The 19,241-nt window shown below is 51.2% G+C and overlaps 1 protein-coding gene and 2 long non-coding RNA genes across 8 annotated transcripts in view; 1 reads left to right on the plus strand and 2 right to left on the minus strand.

The window, feature by feature from the left end:
• Nfatc1 (nuclear factor of activated T cells 1) overlaps window positions 1-19,241 on the plus strand; it is a 111,564-nt gene that overhangs the window by 23,850 nt on the left and 68,473 nt on the right. For all 6 annotated transcript variants that reach the window (XM_048419660.3, XM_085676369.2, XM_048419661.3 and 3 more), the window contains exon 3: window positions 6,598-6,757. In XM_048419660.3, the coding sequence (XP_048275617.1) occupies window positions 6,598-6,757 (160 nt within the window). The remainder of the gene's footprint in view (window positions 1-6,597; window positions 6,758-19,241) is intronic.
• LOC125390601 (uncharacterized) lies at window positions 9,055-12,504 on the minus strand. The gene is made up of 3 exons (XR_014996890.2): window positions 12,310-12,504; window positions 9,792-12,215; window positions 9,055-9,477 (listed from the first exon to the last, which is right to left on the minus strand). It is a non-coding gene; the product is annotated as an uncharacterized LOC125390601 (long non-coding RNA).
• LOC148119944 (uncharacterized) lies at window positions 14,417-16,690 on the minus strand. Its single transcript, XR_015734756.1, has 2 exons — window positions 16,627-16,690; window positions 14,417-14,783 (listed from the first exon to the last, which is right to left on the minus strand). It is a non-coding gene; the product is annotated as an uncharacterized LOC148119944 (long non-coding RNA).

The raw sequence follows: 19,241 nt of genomic DNA on the forward strand, positions 1-19,241 counted from the left end.
GTGCTAGGTCCTAGAGTGCAGGGACAGCTTTGCACCGCACACACGTGGTAGAGGCTGGACCACAGACGATGGAGCCAGGCAGAGGGCAACTTCTTTATCCTGAGTCCAGCTCTAGGCAGGAAACTTGGGGATCGGTGCCGCCCACCGTGGCCCCGGTCTGCGCTCTATGCGCTAGACCCCAGTTCGCGAGCTCCGGGAAAGGGGCTGGAGGTTGAGAATACTCATGCAGAGACAGACCGAACACACGGACCTTCAATCACCGGTCCCAAAAGCCCTCCTTTAATAGCACCTTGGAGGCTTAAATACTCTGCAGTCAATGGCCAACAGGTGAAAATCTCATCCCTTGATCCTCTAAGCTAGGCACAGCTTTTAATAACTTCCATTAGAAGGTTCTAGACAGGGACGTGCTGCTGAAGGCCAGGACTCATTAGTTCCAACAGATCGGGTCACTTTCCTTCCCTAGTCCTGCTTACACCTGGGGTTGAGGACCACACTGAGGATCTGTCTCCTCCTTGGGTGTAGAGAGGAGTCACTTTTTAGTGGCGTGCCCAGGATACTAACTAGTCCAGTAGACAACAATGTCTGGTCACTAGTCTCCAGGCAGGACAGTGGTGTTCTGGAGCCCTTAGAATATTCCGAGGTGTCCTAGTTAATAAGGTCTTGCTTGTACCTTTCCCCTTACCGACTCAAAAGGAAACGTTTTTGCTAAGGCTCTGACTGTTGAGGCCCCAGGTCCCTGAGGCCCTCCCAGCTGGTTTGAGAAAAGGCAGGAGCTCAGGAACCAGGGCTAGGCAACTAGAAATCCTGTCAGAGGTGACCCCCGTGTTCAGTTAGAACGAGGAAGGCATAACCCGCACGCCTGCTCCCTGTCAGACCATCCTGAGGCCATCCATCTTTTCTGAGGTGGCCATTGGTCCTCTTCTGTCCAGGCGCCAGGTCAGTCTCTAGGAAGGCCAGCCCCACCTGGGTGAGGCAAGCTTTCCCAGGCCAAGAGTCCTATGGTCAGGGGGCCATGGCCCAGATGTGCCCTCTGGACAGTGTTGCTGGGTGGTCCTGGCTTGGCCTAGGATGGATGGACAGATGGAGCCCTTGAGGCCCAACCTTTGCAGAATCAGCCAAGAAGTACACTGATCGACTTCAGCAACCCTTTCTCCTCCTCCCTGCCTCTCTCCCTCCTTCTCTCCATCCCTCCCTCCCCGTTCCATCCTTCCCTCTCTCCCCATTCCTTTACTTTACACGTTCCCTCTTTCTTTTTTTCTTAATTAAAGGAAGGCCCTTGTCTGCTGCCCGCAACAATGTGTTATAAAGCCGAAGTTCTTGTTTCCCTTTAACTTGCTTCAAGTTTCTTTCATGTGGGCAGACTTTAGGCTTAGATTAGGCTTAGAACAGCGTCATGGATTTTAGGATGATGGAAGTACAGATAGCCCTACAAGACATGTACACATAACGCTTTTATCTACGGAAGCTTCACAGTCGAAAGGATTTTACCCAAACTAAGCACAACTGTGCCCCCCGCAGGGTTCTGATGCCCAGGAATTACTCTGAAGCTCTTTTGCTCTTGTGTCTGTATCTGGGGTGAATTTCCCTGGAAGCACGAGGAGCTGAGGAGCTACATTGAGCTCTCAGACGACACATAAAGCCGGAAGTGGTGTGAAGCCGGAATCTCAGCACTCCTAGGGTAAACTGAGAGGCAGAGACTGGCTTCTCTTTAGAAGGTCATGGGCTGCCCTATGCAGCAGGGAACCTCCAGCGAGACCCGGTCTTAAGTAAGGTGAAGTCGATGACCAACACCTGAGGCTGTCCTCGCCCATAGACACATACCCATACGTGCAAAACTGGGTTCATTACTGTGTAATCTTTTTCTCTATTTCTTGCCTTTTTTCTGTTTTTTCCAAAACAGTGTTTCTTTGGTTATCCCTGACTGTCCTAGAACTCACTTGGTAGGCCAGGCTAGCCTCAAATTCGGAGATCCTCCTGCCTCTGCCTTCCATGTGCTGGGACTACAAATGTGTGCCACCACAGCCCAGCTGCCATTACTGTGTAATTTAAAAAATACATAAAAAGAATCACTTATCCTGTAATTTAGTCTGCCGTGGTGATCATTTTCAGCCCCAGCTCTCCAAATCTGCCCCTCACAAGTTTCCAGTCTTTTGCTTTCCAGTGTAAGGCATTTTAGGTCTGGAGCCCCAGCTTGGAAGGTCCCGGCTCTTGTCCTTCACCTCTGCCATGCTCGCTGTGTCCTCTGAACACCCCTGAGCTTCTCAAAGCCCCACCTGTACGTGTTTTAATGTGCACAGGACAGGAATCCAACCTTCAAAACTGACTGTGACACCACAGACACTCCTAGGAACTCGTATAGCATGAGCCCCCATCTCAGGCCAGGGTTCGCAGCTCCCGAGTCTGGAATTTCCTTAGCAGTTGTTGGGCTCGGGTTTGGGGTGGATCCCTTCTTCAGTCAGCAATTCCCTCCCTCGCAGCTACGCATTTTATTTTCCTCCCCTCTTTCTTCTTGGCAGAAATTGTTCCGGACACTCACACCCCCACACGGATCTCGCTGAAGGTGTCACTTGGCTCTTCTGTCAGATTGGTGTGGCCCCTAGGGCCCTCTGGATTTGGATTCTGTGGTAGCCCCATGGCCTTTGCGTGTGGGGGCAGATGCCTATGTGGTAGCCGTGGTAGTCCGTGGTAGCCCAGGTATCCAGTGACTGCTTTACCCAATTGCTCTTTCTATCGCCTCCCACACAAGGTGGCTATAAAGCCATGCCCTGCCCCCCTCCTCAGAGGTTGCTTAGAAGTTTGAAAGGGAGAGGAAATTGCGTGACACTGGGAGTCGTCAGAGGTCATCTACCCAACCTTGGCTTTGAGCTCTGGTGTGAGCAACACCTGTGCTTCCTGAGGGTCCTCCTGAGTTCCCCGGGACCTTGTGTCGGGAGAAATGCAAAAGGCAGAACTCAGAACAAGCACAAAGCAAAGCTCTGTGTTGGAAAACTGTTGCAAACAGACCCCTGTGGCCCACAGGTGTCTTCTGAGTGCTGGGATGAGGGTCATGTTGGCTCCAGTCAAGGGCTGTGGTGCTTACATGACAGGCTTCGGAGCTGGGATTCGAGAGAGACCTGTGTGCCCCTGAGTAGCATAGCTGAGCTGGATGAGGCATGGATGAGGTTGTGCTGAGGGCTGCGTGGAGGGGAAGTGATACTGGCAACCCCCAGTGGCCAGTTGGAGAGATGAGCGCCCCAGAGAACCTCATGGTCCCTATGCTTCAGCCTCAGATGCTCGGAGATGGTGGAGCTAGGGATTGTGGGTCTCGTGTAGACAGGAGCCCACTTTGGCCTCAGGTCTGTGATCTCCTAAGGAGTTGGTCTCTGTGTTGTGACCTGTGTGCCAACAGCATTTTCATGCTTCCTGTCAGTGGGAGGCGGAGCCCTTTCTCATGGGAACAGTGATTCAAAACAGGAGAGCTGGTGGCTTCTCCCTGCGCTACGCCCACATACCAAGCACTGTGGAAGGTCTGACTCGCCCGTTATCAGGGGAAGCTGCCCATCATTCCCACGCAGCCTATCCCTCCCCCCTCCTCCCCCAGCATAGAGGCTACATTAGCCGTGGTCCCTTCAGCCGCTACCAGCTGGTGGCCGTACAGCTGTGTGACCCAGGGCCCTCAGGACCCCAGAAGCAAGAAAGAGCTACACAAAAAATTCTTACAAGAATTCGAGAAAAAAAAATCTAAATTTGTTCAAAACCACGGGCTAAGAGGAGCAATGGGTGCTTGATGTGCCTGTGGGAAAGAGGGCAAACTCCAGATCTCTAAGTCAAGCATGCTGTAGCTAGCAACATGGCCCCACCACAGGCTGCTCACCTCCAGTCTGCCTGTTTTATTCTGGAATGCGTTTCTTTTAGTTATCACTGCATATTTATTTCATTATTTATTTTGTGGGCATGACACAGTACACACGTGGAGGACAGAAGACAGCTTGCAGGAGGGCATTCTCTTCTTCCACAACGTGGGTCCCGGGGACCAAACTCGGGTCTTCAGACATGGTAGCAGGTGCCCTTCGCTACTGTGCCATCTCTCTGGTGCTTAGTTTGATTTTTGAAAGATTTCTTTTATTGCTTGTAAGTGTGTGTGAGTGTGCTCACGAGTGTGCGTATGAATATTCACGTCTGCAGAGACTAGAGTTGGCTGTGAGCGGTCTGACACAGAAGCTGCAAGAGCAGCTGCTACTCTAAACCACTGAGCCGTCTCTCCAGCCCTGGGACCGTGTCTCAGAGTGTTTGTCATGGGGACTGAAGCAAGGCCTGACATTCCCTCTGTGGCATCATGAGACTGTTTATCACAGACGGCAGTTTTAGACAGAGACAGTCCAGACACATGCTAATTGACGAGGGGTGAGTTGCAGAGTCATGGCCAGCCTCTGTTGGGGTGGCGACTGAGCCCTGGGAAGTGTCCTGAGGTCCCAGAAGATCTTCAGTAAGACACAGGACCGAACTTCAGCAGGTGGTGGGGGCCAGGCAGTCCCAGCTTTACTTCTGGGAGAGCAGAAGCATTGCTTTCTCACAGATGTGTGCTTTACCTGCCACCCACTGCTTTCTGCTCTGAATTCAGGGTTGTGAGGAGGGGCAAACAGCAGCACATGAAGCCAGTCTGGGGGGACAGTTTTGAAAATGACTAAAACATGTCAGGCTAATGTTACGACAAGTTGGGGCTGAGGTAGGAGGCTCCTACATATCTCAGGGGAGTGTGAGGCTAATGCCTCAGGAACCACAAAATGCTGACCCTGCATGTAGGACGGGGCAAATATTAATCCCATGGACTAGGTAGTAATCAAAGTCCAGTTATAAAGAAATATTTGTATAATAAAATGTGGTGTGGTGATTAAACTGCTTTTTACCAACACAGTAAGATGTTCAAAAATTGGTTCTTTTTTTAAAGGTCGGGATACTAAGTTCTATGTTTTATGTAAAATTCATGCATCTCCACTCCCATTTATTTAGACAGTAGCTTTTGATCAGCGGTGTAGGATACAAGGTTTTAAAGTGTGCAGGGAACTTCAAATGACTTCATTTGTAGAAGTCCAGGTCTCTCAGGGCCCTGCCTGGCCAGCTGTTCCCTGGGTTGCTTTGAATATGACTTCCAAAAGGTGTGGAACTGAATTCACCGTGTGCACAAAATTTTGGGTCAGTCCTGAGCGTTTATCTTCAGCAGGCAGTCATAGCCCCTGCGTCTGATGTCACCAGACATCAACCACCCCGGGGGCAGCAGAATCATGGCAGTGCCCTGAAGTTCAGACCCCAGGAGGGCGGCAGTGGGCAAATGGTTTTCTCCTCCCTCCCTATCCCCAGCTCTGACCCGAGGTGCAGTCCCGTGGGGTTTGAGAGATGTCCGATTTGTGGTGGACATTTCCACCCAGAGTTGACAGTCTTAAACGTGTAAGACGTTCTTCATCCTGCCCCTTCCCACAATTTCTGTCTGTCACACTCTTTTTAAGAGTTTCCTGGGGGTTGAAACTAGTTCTTTTCATTGGGAAGCTTTCGTTGTTTTGTTTCTGCTCACGGCAAAGCATAGTCTCTCTGTGCGGATAAGAAACTTAAATGCACATATAAGAAATACAACAGAGAACCGCAGGTGTGGGCTGCTTCGCAGTTGCCTCCTGCACCACACCTGGGTACCCACGCCGCCTCTGGCTTTGAGCACTGTGACCCCACAGCCCTGGAAACACATCCCCTCCTGGAAACAGGAGGCTGCTCGGCTCCCATGGGGCACCTTCCCCAGGATGCGGGCCTCCCTCCCGGGCTGAGCCCTCTGCTCTGTGGCTCTTCCTTCCGCCTGACAGCTGCTGGAAACGGGGTGTGTGACATACACAGGAAACGGCCCTGACAGGCGTAGTGTGAGCTGCTGGGCGCACGGCAGCACTTCTAGCGTCAGGAAGCCTGTCCCTTCTGTAACGCTGCTCTGAAGCCGCAGCGGCCGAGCTCCGCCAGCAGCCAACATTCATCTGTGCTAGGCAAGTGCAGCCCTTCACGACTGTGGGTTTGCGAGTCAGATTCCTGCAGGGATGGCCCAGCTTGTACCTGCATAGTAACAAACACAGGTGCATCTTGTTAGAATTGGAACAGAAACAAGGGACATGTCAGACTGGAGGATGGAGTGGGCCCCAGGAGTTCCTTCTTTCTCTTGGGTCTGCTGTAACTTAGCATTGTAGGGTAAGTTATTCCTAGAGCCACATTTGGTCAAGGGTGCCTCACAGGGCTTCCCCTAGAGGAAGGTGTCCTTTACTGTTCCTAGCAAAGGGTATTCAGAAGCCTGCATCCCATTGGCGGCTATCCTGGCTACAAGCTGGCTATCTGTGCCTCTTCATTGCCCTGGGTAATAGGTTTGGTTAGCATCTTAAAGACTGGCTGGTTTCCTTTATTCATGAAGCACTGGCAAGCTGTGACCACACATGGTGACATAGTAACCATGACTTTCCTCCGCCATCAGGATGCTAAGGGTGTCGTGTCTGTCAGCGGTGAGAGGTGTCCCGTTGCCGGTGCCTCGGGGACAGCGTGGGCGACTGTGTCTTGGTGTCTACCTGCACTGAAAGCTCCTCTGTTCCTTTGCAGCCCATCTTTACCCGCCCTTGACTGGCAGCTGCCATCCCACTCCGGTCCGTATGAGCTTCGGATCGAGGTGCAGCCCAAGTCCCACCACAGGGCTCACTATGAGACAGAAGGCAGCCGGGGGGCTGTGAAGGCCTCAGCTGGAGGACACCCCGTCGTGCAGGTATGGCGTCTGCTGTGGCCTGCCAAAAGCCCATGCCTTGGCATTTCTCAGTCGAAAACTGTTTTTGGATCCACAGCTAGGGACTTTCCTCAAACTTTAAACACAATCACCTCAGAGCTAGTTAATTAAATGTGCACTATGTAGTGTGCCCCCATTTCCTTCTGAGTAGGGCTGCTCCTCGTCTTCCGTATGGTTGTGCCCCAGTGAAAAATGCCAGAAGTCGGGATACATTCGCTATACCTCACTGACCTAGTGTCTTCTCACAGGCACAGCGTAGGCAGAATGCCAGCCACTCCTCTCGTCACAGAAGGGCTGGCTGAGTAAAATACGAAAAATTCAAAGTGTAGGTTCTCTGAATGGGCACCACTTTCATACTAACCTAAAGTTAAAGGGAAGAAGATAAGTGGAACCACGGTGAGTCAGGCGCTGTCTGTGGGTACCATACAGTACGTTTCGTGACGTCTGTCATGGTTTAAAGGCTCACCCCACACTGACTTACTGGCAGACCTGGTTCCATTGCCTCAACCATTCTGCAACCCTATTTTTCCCTTTCCGAACTCTCTGCCCCTGGAGCAGATGCAGACTCTCCACCCACACCACAGACAGGGAATCAGTGGTCAGCCTGCGCTTGAGCACCTGCCTGGAGGTGTCAGGGGTAGGGACTGAGGAAGCAGGTAATGAGATGGCGTGCCAAGGGGAAGATGGCTGAGATGGGTACAGCCACACCCTTGGGACTTTGGGGGAAGGAAACATACTCACTCAGAGGGGGGAGATTCGATGCTCACCCCTCTGGCCAGGAGGCACGCTGGAAACTAGGAGGTCCGAGAACATCAGAGATCTAGCTTGCCCCTTCTCCGCCTGGACATCAGTGTGACATCCCAAGGGGCCATATGAGGTTGTCCTTGCTCCCGTGTCACACCTGTTACTTTGTAAGCTTTAGACCCCCCCCCCCCCCCAGACATTACTGTTTTAAGTGGCACAGAGAAGTGCTTGTTTCTCTGGCTGGCTTTGGTCACATGGTGTTATAGAGAGCTCTCTACCCCAGTACCCCAACATCATAAACCCCGGTGCCCAACCCTGTTATTTCAGGACTGATGCAAACTGGAAGGGGGACTCAGCAGGGAACCATGTACTTTTATTTTATTCCATTTAGGTAAATAAAAAGCTGGCCAAGGCAGGAGGCCACGGAGACAAATGGCTGTTTGCCAACGCAGCAATCAGCCCCATGGAATGAGCCAGGCGAGGTGCAGAAATGAAGCACTTTAGCAGGGCTTGTGGGTGATATTAAGGCGATATTTGTGGCCCGTGTGCTTGATGCCAATTAATACCCACTTTGTTAGCGGCTTGATGTGATAAAATGCGGGAGAGACGTCAGCACGCAGCAGCCAGCTTGACATTTTAAGTTTCTACCTCTTCCCAGGTGGAAGTCAGGTAGAGCTGCCCCTCAGCTGTGCAGGGTAACTACAGGTATTTACTGCTCCTTTCCTGCTGCGGTCGTCACTGAATGGAAGTGCATTATTGCTGAATGGAACAGGTTTTAATAAGAGAGGGCGTAAGCCCGTTAAAGGAAGGCAGGAAAGTCAGCGGAGAGATAATGGCCAGCCTCCTCCACTTACTTGGATCATATAGGCACGGGGCGCTGGGCAAGAGCCAGGGGGTGGAAATACTGTGCCTTCTGCAGAAAGATGAAGCCGTGGACATGAGTCTGTGCCTTTCGGGGTTTCATTGATGGTAGTTGTAAGACTCTTAGTCGCTTTGGGGAGACAAACCCAGGAGGAGTGTGGGGAGTCCTTGTGTTTGGGTGGGGGGAGTGTGCTGTCTGCCAGCCTCTGGTACTCATTGACTGTGTGTCAGGGGCCAAGTTGACATGCAGCCCCTGGAGAGCCAGACTCTGGGCATCTTGGGCACAGGGCAACATTTATGTACCAGTGCAAATAATATTCAGGAAATTGAGGCATTTCTGAGGAATGGTGAAATTTAAAACAACGTTTAAGAAGCACCCTCTAAATTATTTAAAGTGGTATTAAGGGAAGGTGGCAAAACCAGGTCAGGCTGGCGCTGCTTCCACCAAATAGCCACCCCCTTCCCTAACAGTGTTGATAGGCAAAGAAAAACAACCCCTAACCAAAAATGCCAGGTTCTTTCGCATGTCTCATGGTGAGAAATTAGGAACCCAAGGAGTTTTCTGGAATATTCTTACAAAGTAAGCTCACACCTATGCCAGTGTGAGGTAAACGGCTAAAAAGAGAGGGCATTTTAGGGGGTTTGTTTTCTTTTTTTGGTTGGTGGACCACAAATTAGGTAAAAATAGAATTTGCACATAATTATGAAACACGCAAAAATAGAAAATTCTCTTGGTTGCCATGAAAGCGCCTTAACCACAAAGTTCTACCCCGAGCCTCTGGGTTATTTTGACACACCCTTTAGTGCCATCAGTTCTGTGCCTAACCTTTTAGCTCTCAGAGGTGGGTGCATTGCACAGCAGTCTGGGTGAGGCCCCGGGCCAGCCCGCATGTCCGGTGTGCAGCCACTGCACGAGCCCCTGTGTGGTGGCCAGTGGTATCTGTTGTGCCCCTAACTCTTCCTCCATCTCACACATGAGCCCCGAGAAGCTCCCTTTGGTCCAGCCTTGTCTCTGCAGTGGATCCAGCAATCCTGTTTTCCTCTGTGTCTCAAGAAGTTGTCCATAAAGACAGCAGCAATGTGCAGAATGGGAGACCCTGGTGGTACCCAAGAGGAAAAGGGTGAAAGGAGGAAGATGTGCCCTCAGAGCCGGGGTCCAGAAAGAGCTTCGGGCCAGTGACCTCTTCCTTGTATTTATTGTCCGGGACTGTACGGACCAGACTTGGACATACTAGGAGAGTCAAGGGCATGCATTTCAGAATAGGAAGGGGCAGCTGCATCTGGCCTAGCTATGCTTTCAGTGAGGTCAGTACCTGTGAAGGTCCTGCCTGAACAACCAGCTGTCTGGTGGGAGGACCCTCCCTCGGACACAGACTTTCATTTTGAGCGGTGGTCTCTTCTGGGGACTCACTGTTTCCCTCCAGGATGGTGTCGCTTCTGCTTTTATCATGCTAGGATCTAAGTATCCAAAATGGCCGCAGGCTCCCACTAGCCGTTCCATTACCACAAGCTACCCAGTCTTCAAGAACACTGGCTTTATAATCTGACATTATCTAAAAAACAAAACCAAAACAAGACAAGACAAAAACCCAAAACATCATGCCAAATCAGAATGAGCAGCCATGACTTACTCTGGACTCAAGGAGAGGCAGGTAAGGGCTTACCTTTAGACTGTCTTGGCAGGTCCCAGGATCAGTTCGAGACCCATCTTGCAGTACCTACATGGACCTGGTCTATGCAAAGTCTGTGGGGAATATCCTTGGTGACATGGTAGCTCACCTTATCTCCCTCCAGTTGCCACTGTCTTCCATTAGTTACCATGACAGGGGCTCCCACATCTGTCTACAGTGTGCTGTGGTCTTGCTTCCAGTGTTACACTGTAACCAGTGAGAAAAGGCCTAAATTTCCCTTGACTCTGAAATTTGCTTTGGTAGACCAGATGCCTCAAATACTCTGTCTAAGGTAGAGGCACCTGCCTCTTCAGCTCCCTACAGTAAGACTTCAGTATTGAGCATCACCCCATCCAGCAAGGACCCTCCTGACCTTAATCTGGCCTCTGGCTATCAGGTCTCTGTGTCTGTTGGGTCTTGGCCACTGCTGACAGAAGTGGCTGAGGACCCAAACTCTCCAGAAGTGAGGCAGGTGATGTCTAGGTTGTCCTAAAGTGAACTGTGGCCTTGTGGGCTCCTGCTTTTAGGGGTCCTGACTGCAGTGCATTGTGGGGTCTGAAGATCACCTCCCACCCTGGGGGGGGGGTCACAGCATCCAGCTCTGCTTACCAATCACCAAAATGACTTGCCTGATAGTATCTGCGCATCACACACAAGCCCGCTCTGCTTGAATAATTGATAGGCCACTGACATATGAACACTCAGAAGCTGGTCAGTTCCTAACATTTAGGTTTGCAGCATGGGGCTTGCCATTTAGAACTGTGAGCAGGGGAGCCCCTGCCTGGCCATGAAGGATTCAAGTCAAAGAAACCCAGATAGTGACCCAGACAGGTGACCCCTGCACTCAGCAGGCATGGAAGTAATATACTCTCAGGGCTCAGACAATTGGTACTTGAGATTCTAAAGGAACCCAGGCAGTGTCATAGAGGAAGCCATCATAAGCCTTGGCTGTGTTCCCGCACCAGGGCCAGGCAGAGGCCAGGGGGGTCTCGGGGTCTTGGGGAACCTTTCAGAGGTCACTTATCTTGCTCCCTCCCTCCCATATAGATTTATGGCAGATCATTTTTTCTGTCATACATGACACTTGGCAGCTGAGGACATCCACTGAGGGATGACTTGCATTTCTCAGGTTGTTAAAATTGTCTTCGAGCCAGGCTGTTGGTATGATTACTTTTCTTTCTTGGTGGTGTCTTTCCTTAAGTCCCAGGGGAGGCTGAGAGTGGTGAAGATACCGTGGAAGCGGGTTGGTGAGAGGGTGTCTGACCTGTGGTTAGAAGGTCATTTGGTTTAGTGGCCTGGGATGCTCTGTCAAGTGTGAACCTGCTTTGCCCGTCTTCCAGGCTTCTCCTCTGGAATGTACACATCTGGAGGCTGACAGAGCCAGGGTCCTTCATGGGCCAGTGAGGGGTTTTTGCTAGGTGTTTCAGTCAGAGCAACAGGGCGGGGGGCGGGGGGTTGGGAGTGGGTATAAAATGAAGCACTTCACTCTGTCCGGGGCAGCAAGCTGTTAAAACATGCATATCACAGAGGTTAAACTGCAGCCTTGACCCCAAAGCAGAAACATGCTGGCCCTGGTCTGCCCAGAGTCAGCCAACTGCGTGAGGTCTGGATTAATTTTTTATGGATCTGACTGGACACTGCACGGAGTCCTCTCTTCTTTCAGGACATTTCAATGCAAACATTTTCCTGTCCCTGCCCACCATGCACAGGCTGACCCTCCCGTCCCTCTCACCACGTACAGGCTGACTGTTGGTCACTTGGATGTTGCCTCTCCCTTCTGCACGTGCCCTCAGCCCCCATGCCCATTGTTCAGAAGACACAAGGGTTTCATGAGAATACTCCTGAGCACACTGCAGCTTTGCTTACTGCACAAGCTCCCAGTGGCACCGCTGAGGGTCGACAGACAATTGGTGGTGAAAGACGAGTTGTTGTACTGGGAAGACCTCTGGGGACAACTCCCACACCCGTGTGAGAGTGGAGTGGAGATGGCCCTGTCTGCTTGCTCTGTCTACAGTAGCGTGATTGGAAAACTTCTCTGGCCTCGGTTTAGTTGCACGGATGTACTCAAGGCTGGGGCTTCCTATGGCTCTCGGTATCAGCGTGTGAGCTCGTTTCAGAGCCCTGCTGTCGAGTAGAGTGGGAAGCAGCGAGGACACTGTGTGTGCCTGGGAGCAAAGACAAGGCAGGGCTACAGGCAGAACCCTCCCCTCCCCGCAAACAAGGAGCCTCCAGGCCTGTCACCAAGTCCCCAGAACTGACTTGGAAGCGGTGGCTTCTTTGTTCCAGGATAGAGAAAGTTTAAATGACGACATCTTGGGCATGGAAACTGCAGATGGTTCTCTAGTCGCGTGCCAGCCGAGCTTGTTCTTACGGTCCAGACGAGACAGGCCCAGTCGAGCCCCTCTCGACCCTGGGATCTCTGCTGCCGAACTGGGGTGACATGAGATGAAGGCTGTGACTGGCGACAAAACAAGAACCAGCATCTCTCAGAACAGTGACCAGGAAGAGGCATGTCTCCCGCTGGCTCCTGGCCGTACGTGGACCCCCTTCCTGGTGACTCTGTGGCTTTCATTGGCCCCGAGGACCTATAGGCACCCCAAGTGTCACGGTCTACCCCTGAGCAGCTGTTCAGATTTGAAGAATATACAAATAGCAGGTGTGGTACTAGACTGTAGACAGTGTTCTCTCAGGAGCCGGGGACGGACTGGTGCTCTCTCTCGGAGTCTGTTGTGTGACTGTCCCCAGTGTAGGCCCACCATGGGAGGTAGTGGTACAGAGAGAAACTATTTTGTATGCCTGCCCTGGCCCAGCGACTTTTTTTTTTCTGCCACCCGGAAGGGGGAGAACACTGGGCTCCTTCCTGTGTGGATGGAGGCAGTTTGCTGTATATCAGCTCAGAGGGCCACAGGCCTTGCCTAGGCAGTCACACACACACAGTCACCACCTCACTGGTCATGTGGGTAGATGCCCTCAGCATGGAACTCAGGGCCAAGAGATGGAGCCAAATGAGAGTTGGCACGCCTCTGGTATGACACGCAGGATCTGGAGTAGCATCATGGGACCAGTGCAACAAGAAGCCTTGGTGAGCTTTAAGTATCTTCAGTCCTTCCTATCACATCCCAGCCTTCCATCCTCCCTCGGCATTCCTGGGGCCCTAATAGTCTCTTGCCCTAACGGCAAGGCTCAAATTCTCTTACATTTACTCCGTGCATGCTTAATGCATGCCCTGAGCCCTGGTAGCCACACCGTAAACAGCAAAATTCACCGAAATGCTAGCAGCCACAGGCTGGACTCTACAAGCTGGAGGGGTTGGGGTTCAGGACAGCAGCCATATTCTCTGGGGTTTCCTTGCGTGTCTGGGTCTGAAATCCCCACGGTGGCATGTTGCGACACACTACCTGGCATGGTATAGGAGGCCACTCCTGAGGGGCCTCTGCCCTGTGTACAAGCTAAGCACTAGCCTAGAGTATCAGTGCGGAGCCTGGATGATCCCCAGGAGGGTGGACAGGCGGCTGCTTCCTGGGTCTATTGGGCCCAGTCTATGGGGTAGGGAGGGAGGAGCCTATGTCTGGAGTTTCTGTACCTGCTCCCCAGTTTTGCAAACAGAATCTGCAAGCTTTTGGTGCCTCTTTCCTTGGATTTGGGTGGACAGAGAGTGGGTAAAGGCTGCCATCTGCAGGACCAGCCTCAGGGATGCTAAATGCCATGCTTAACACAGAGATGATCCAGGTTGGTATGCATGGGGCTGATTGGGCTGTGATCCCTGGCCATGCTGACAGTCCCTAAGGACGCTGAGGCCCTGAGGGCTCTAAAAAGCCTGCTTTAGGTCGCAGAGAGGTGAGCAGTGAGGTCCACCCCACCTGTATGCTCCCTGAGTTTGTGCCTCTCTTTGTCCCTTGGCCCCTTTTGACCCCCCAGGCCTGGCGGGAATCAGCCCTGCACAACAGTCCCATTGAGCCTGTGCAGAACAGATGGGCCCTGATTTGGTCACACACCCTTGATTTAATATACCCACACTATCTGGCTGACGTCCAGATCTTGAAGGGTGATCCCATCCACTTCTATCCAAGAAGCTTCAAGTAAGGGGGGGGGGGATCCCACTCTCCCAAACCAGCATGCAAGGCAGGAAGGTGGCCATTGGGAGAAGAGCAGAGGTGCTGAGTTGGAAGCCTCCCTGAGGAGCGGGCCTAAGATTCACATCCGGGTGCCTCCAGCTGTGGATATGAACAGCGTTCGTCATGTCCACTCTGAGCTGTTCTGGGGCTCCTACCTCACAGGTCATAGAATTCACATCCGATGGTGGTCTGAGGGTCAGGCCGTGTCTCCCTACCCCACCTCCTGTCTGCCCAGGAGAGGAAACATGAAATTTGTTGAGTAAATTATTTCCTGGGATGGGGCTGAAGCTCACTTTCCAGGACCCTATGGATTTGGACCCTTTGATCCCAGGGCGGGGCTGTGCTTGAAGCATCTGCAAACACGCTCTTTGCACATGCGCAGTGCATCAGGGGTACGCGGATGAACACAGACAGGGAGCCAGGGTTCTAAAATCTGACCGGCCAAACACCCCACCAGTTCCAGCTGCAGGAGAGTCACGAAGCTCACGGTCCATCTCTGAAAGCCGTGGAGTGTGGCTTCCTCTGCGAGAACCTGCACTAGGGCCTTTTATCTGAGAAACTGTACCAGATGCTGGTCAGAGACTAGTCATGGGAGGTGGGCGGTTGGATTCACGGGCCCTGTAAGGAAGGAAAGGACATGTTTGAGTTCAGCGCTTCCATTGGCAGCACATGCTTTCTCATTGGTGCTTCAGGACGTCAGACTTTCTCCTCAGGGAGACTGTTCGAGGCACTGGGGATGAAGCTTGGGTCCTTGGGTGTACCAAGCAGGCATTCTGCCTCTGGAGTTACACCCACAGCTCTGAGACATTGTTAAGTAAATTAAACAACTGATTATTAGAAGCCTGGATCAGCCTCAGGCCCTCAGCAAGGTGGGATGACTTGCCAGTAGAAATCAAGTCCCCGTGAAGGTGTGACATACAAGGTTCTCAGGGAGGGCCTAGCAGGCATTATCAGTGTGTGTGGTCTCTATCTTGTATACCCTTGAAGTAATTACACAGATACGCCCATTTTGTTTCTTTCTTTTTTTTTATTTATTAATTTGACTTCTCAGAAAGGTAGAGAAAGTGTGTGCATGAAAAGACCTGAAGGAGCTATGTGCAGCCTCTCACAATGTCTCTGTGCGGCCCTCAGCTTCAGGCTTTACCAGAAGGGGCTGTGTGTATACTGGCCACCGTCTCTCGGGATGTGAGGAACAGCTGTAGGCCTCATTTTGTCTGTGTTTATAAAGATGGTTTTGATCTTTAGTATGATGATTGTCTTCATAGGAAGAGTCCTCAGAATTATATTGTATAAATTAAGTACTGCTATGGGCTCATGACACATATGTGCACACACAAAACCAAGTGCACACATTACCATAACCGTGTGCGTGCTCACCCAGGCACACGTTCATGAAACAAATTGCACAGGCTCCAAAACACATGTGTGCTCATACAATTCAGGGTCAAATGCACACCACACACACACATACAGACATACATTCCTACGTACTTTCATAACATACACATGTACACAAATCCCAAGAGGTCATACTTACAGACACTTACATGCTCATACATGTATAAACACATGCATAGACATACACAAATAGGTGCACACGTGTCACATATATCAGTATATGCACATACACACATGCACGCACACACACACACGTACCACCCTGAAAGCCAGTGAATAGTTTCTATGCAGGTACTTAGTTACTGACACAAATTCTGTGGGAAGCCCACTGAGCAGCAGGGACGGGAACTTTGCTTTCTGTGCTAGGAAGCTGTGCTCAGAAACTGCCCTGTGCCTGCCTGCCTCATGGGGAAGCCCTGGGACCTTACATCCTGCAGCCCATTTGCTGGGACACAGGAGCTCAGGCAGTGCGTGTCCCTACCTAGTTATGCAGAGCAGGACAAGCAGTGTCTGTCTGGCACCCTTCCAGGTGCTGCTGAGTACGTGAAGCTGTTTTTGTTTTTGTTTTGTTTTTGCAGTATAGGCTGGGCAAATCATTTACCACTGACCTACATTCCTAATCTCCCTTTTAACTTCTAATCTTGAATACCAGTCTCCTTGAGTTGCCCAAGCTGGCCTTGAACGCACTCTATAGCCCAAGCTGACTTTGAATGTGTGATCCTTCTGCCTCAGTTTCCTGAGTGTTGAGATTATGGGCCTGCACTACACAGCCTGGCTCTAAAGTTGTTCCTTAATTGTTCCACTGAGTGTCTGTGTGGGTCCTGACCCCACTGGTCATTTCTTTATTCCCAGACAGGCACATGGTGGCGTCTGGAGTGACAAACAGTTCCACAGCTGGTGATGTCCCCATGATGGTTGTTCTGACGGGGGTCACCCATGCTTAAGAATAGCTGCTCCCCAGGGGCTGTGCCTCTAGCTGAAGCTGGTGTGGTAGCCCCCACCTCACTAGAGTGGCATTTGGCTCCCACCCTCTCAAGTTGTGAGGCAGGAAGCTGGATCAGACCTGGCTCCTGTGGCTGCATCGAGGTCTCCCGGGCAGAGTGGTGAATTCCCAGGGTGCCTCTGTGCCCTGCCTGGAGACCAGTGTTCCGCAGTCTCCAGGAGAGGGAAATAGAACTTCCAATAACAGAGAACTTCCCGTCTCCTGGCAGTGGTGTTTGTAATGAGGAATTGGGGCCGAAAACAATCTGAGATAATATGAGTTCGTACAACACGCAAACTCTTGGTTAACCAAGTGGAGGGAACTGGGTTTAAAAAAATAGGGAAACCCACCCTGGTGTGATCCCCAGCAGGAGGGAAAGAGAGCCCAGTGTGTGAGCCGATTTCTCTCGTCTTCTGGGACGTGGTGGCATGCTCATGTTACCCAGGGTCTTAAATGCAAATTTCCCTTTAAGTTGATTATTTCAAGTGCACATTATGTCCATGTGGAAGACTGTCACATGACACTGTCCTTTGCTTAGTAACCAAGTCAGAATGGCTGGCTGAAAGGCAAGCTGTTTTCCCCAGCTAATTGGCCCTGCTAATTCAGATCTTCCCTCTGCTGTGTACGAAGGTGTGCACGCTGGCCCGACTCCAGCACTGAATAAATTTGTCCTCCATCAGTCCGTTGGCCTGTCATTTCCCTGTGTAAGTGCTGAGGTGGCACAGGGGCTAAAAACAAACATTTTAATGTGCAGGAAACGGAGGAGTGCTTACGCCTTGCAAACGAAGTGATGCATTTTGCTTCGTTTAGAGGGAAGCCGAGGAGACTTGGGTTTGACAGGTAACTTTAGAGATGTAGTTCTGACAGACATTGTGAGAAGCCGGAGGGAGACGGTCCCTGCCGTGGGATGTGTGAGGCAGCTTAGATTTCTTCTCTTAAAGTGAACTTCGTGCTTTAAATAATAGATATTTACCTCCCAGGTTAAGCCTTAAATATTCCTATTTTCACTGAAATGGCATGTTTCTAAAGGATAAAATTATACCGTGTTCACTGCCTTCCATCTCTTAGGAAGCCTGGAGTAGCAGGGGTCCTGGGGGAATTTTCAGTTGTCATTTTAAAGTCATCTGACCCAAACCAGGCTTGGCCTTGGACCTCTCCGAGGATTGCCCACTGAGAAGGTTTTGGTCGTAGACTCATTTATATATTCTTGTGTTAAATTTCACAAGATAGAATACTAACTGGCACAATTTGCCCCTGAATTTCAGGTTTTTATTTATTTATTTATGTATTTACTCTAGCACATCACATTGTAAAAATATTCTAGCCCAATACGGAGTAATGGTTTTAGTGGATTTATCCCATTGCAAGAGGCAAGTGCCTGACTCCCAGGTGCTGAGGGGCCTGGACCAACCAACCTTGGTTGCTGATTGTTCTGGGCCCTGTTTGCAGGGACTTCTGTGCTCCACACTGAAGATTTAGACAGTTGCTAGCCTAAGGTGGCAGAGATAGCTTCCTATGCTGATGGCCTGGGGTGGGAGATTCTGTGTAGTATCCATCCATGTGGTCAGCTAGGCCCGCGGCAAATTGGGGAGAGATTCCTCGTACGCTTTGACTCACCAGACTTAACCAAGGGTTTTCACTGCTGTTGTCTCAGAATGGCTGGGTACCTGTGGTCTGCAGGCGCCCTTCACACTCACGTATATGTGCCCTTGGTACTCAGCCCACCTGAAAATATCCACCCAGGTGTTTAGTGAATCTGTCTGAAGTGATCAAGTTCATGGGCGCTGTGACTACATAACAAAACAGAAGGCAGAAGGTTTTGCTGAAGAAAATGTTGGGGTACAGGGTGATCCCTCAGAAGAGTTCTCCTCACATTTGCCTCCTCAAAGTTGCCAGTGGCCATCACTTTGTATCAGCTCAGTAGGAACAGGATAGGAGTCCCCCAAAGCCCATATGTAGGTCAGCCAGCCTCCATGTGGAAGCAGTATGCTTTCATTCCTGTCGTCAGTGGTGAGCCCTTGGTGGGGTTCCTAGTCCACCTGGCCTCCTTTGCTTTTGAGGCAACAAAGCCCTGGGCCTCTGCCCATTAGCCCCTGAGGAGTGGGGAACACATTTTTTTCTTGCTGCGGCTGGTGGCTGTGGGCTGATAATTGACCTTGAGGATCTTGGTCGTACCTGTTTGAAGTACAGCCTTAGCCCCCAGTCCTTTCATCTTGAGGTAGAACTGGCACTGGCCGCATGCCACATGCTGGTGGATCACAGGACGGCCGTGCCTCTCCTAATGAGCCACTGGCATGCATCAGGCCAGAGGCAGTGTCTGAGGCCTTTGCGTGAGGGACATGCGAGAGGCCCGCTGCCTTGTAAAAACCCAATACCCAAGGCCCACATCAAAATCCAGCAGCAGCTAATTACACTGTCTGATTTTCTTGTTCCCGTTCCTAGGTTTCTTTGTTTCCTTCCCAATGTTTTAAAATGAAAAGCACAATCCCCTAGCAGCTCATAAGGCTTACACTGGAAAGGCAAAAGGTAGGTGGGGAGAGCCTGGGGTCCCCTGTACCCCTTCTCTTCTCTGTACCTCCCTTTCCTTTGGCAAGAATCTGCGGATCCATTTCTTGTGGCCGAGGGTTTTTCCATTAGGTCTGTTCCCTCACAGAGCTTTATCCTCTTTGGTTCAGGATCCTCAGAGACTGCTGGCT

This window comes from Myodes glareolus, chromosome 13, assembly GCF_982192425.1.
Source record: "Myodes glareolus chromosome 13, mMyoGla1.1, whole genome shotgun sequence".
In the NCBI taxonomy this organism is placed as follows: Eukaryota; Metazoa; Chordata; class Mammalia; order Rodentia; family Cricetidae; genus Myodes; species Myodes glareolus.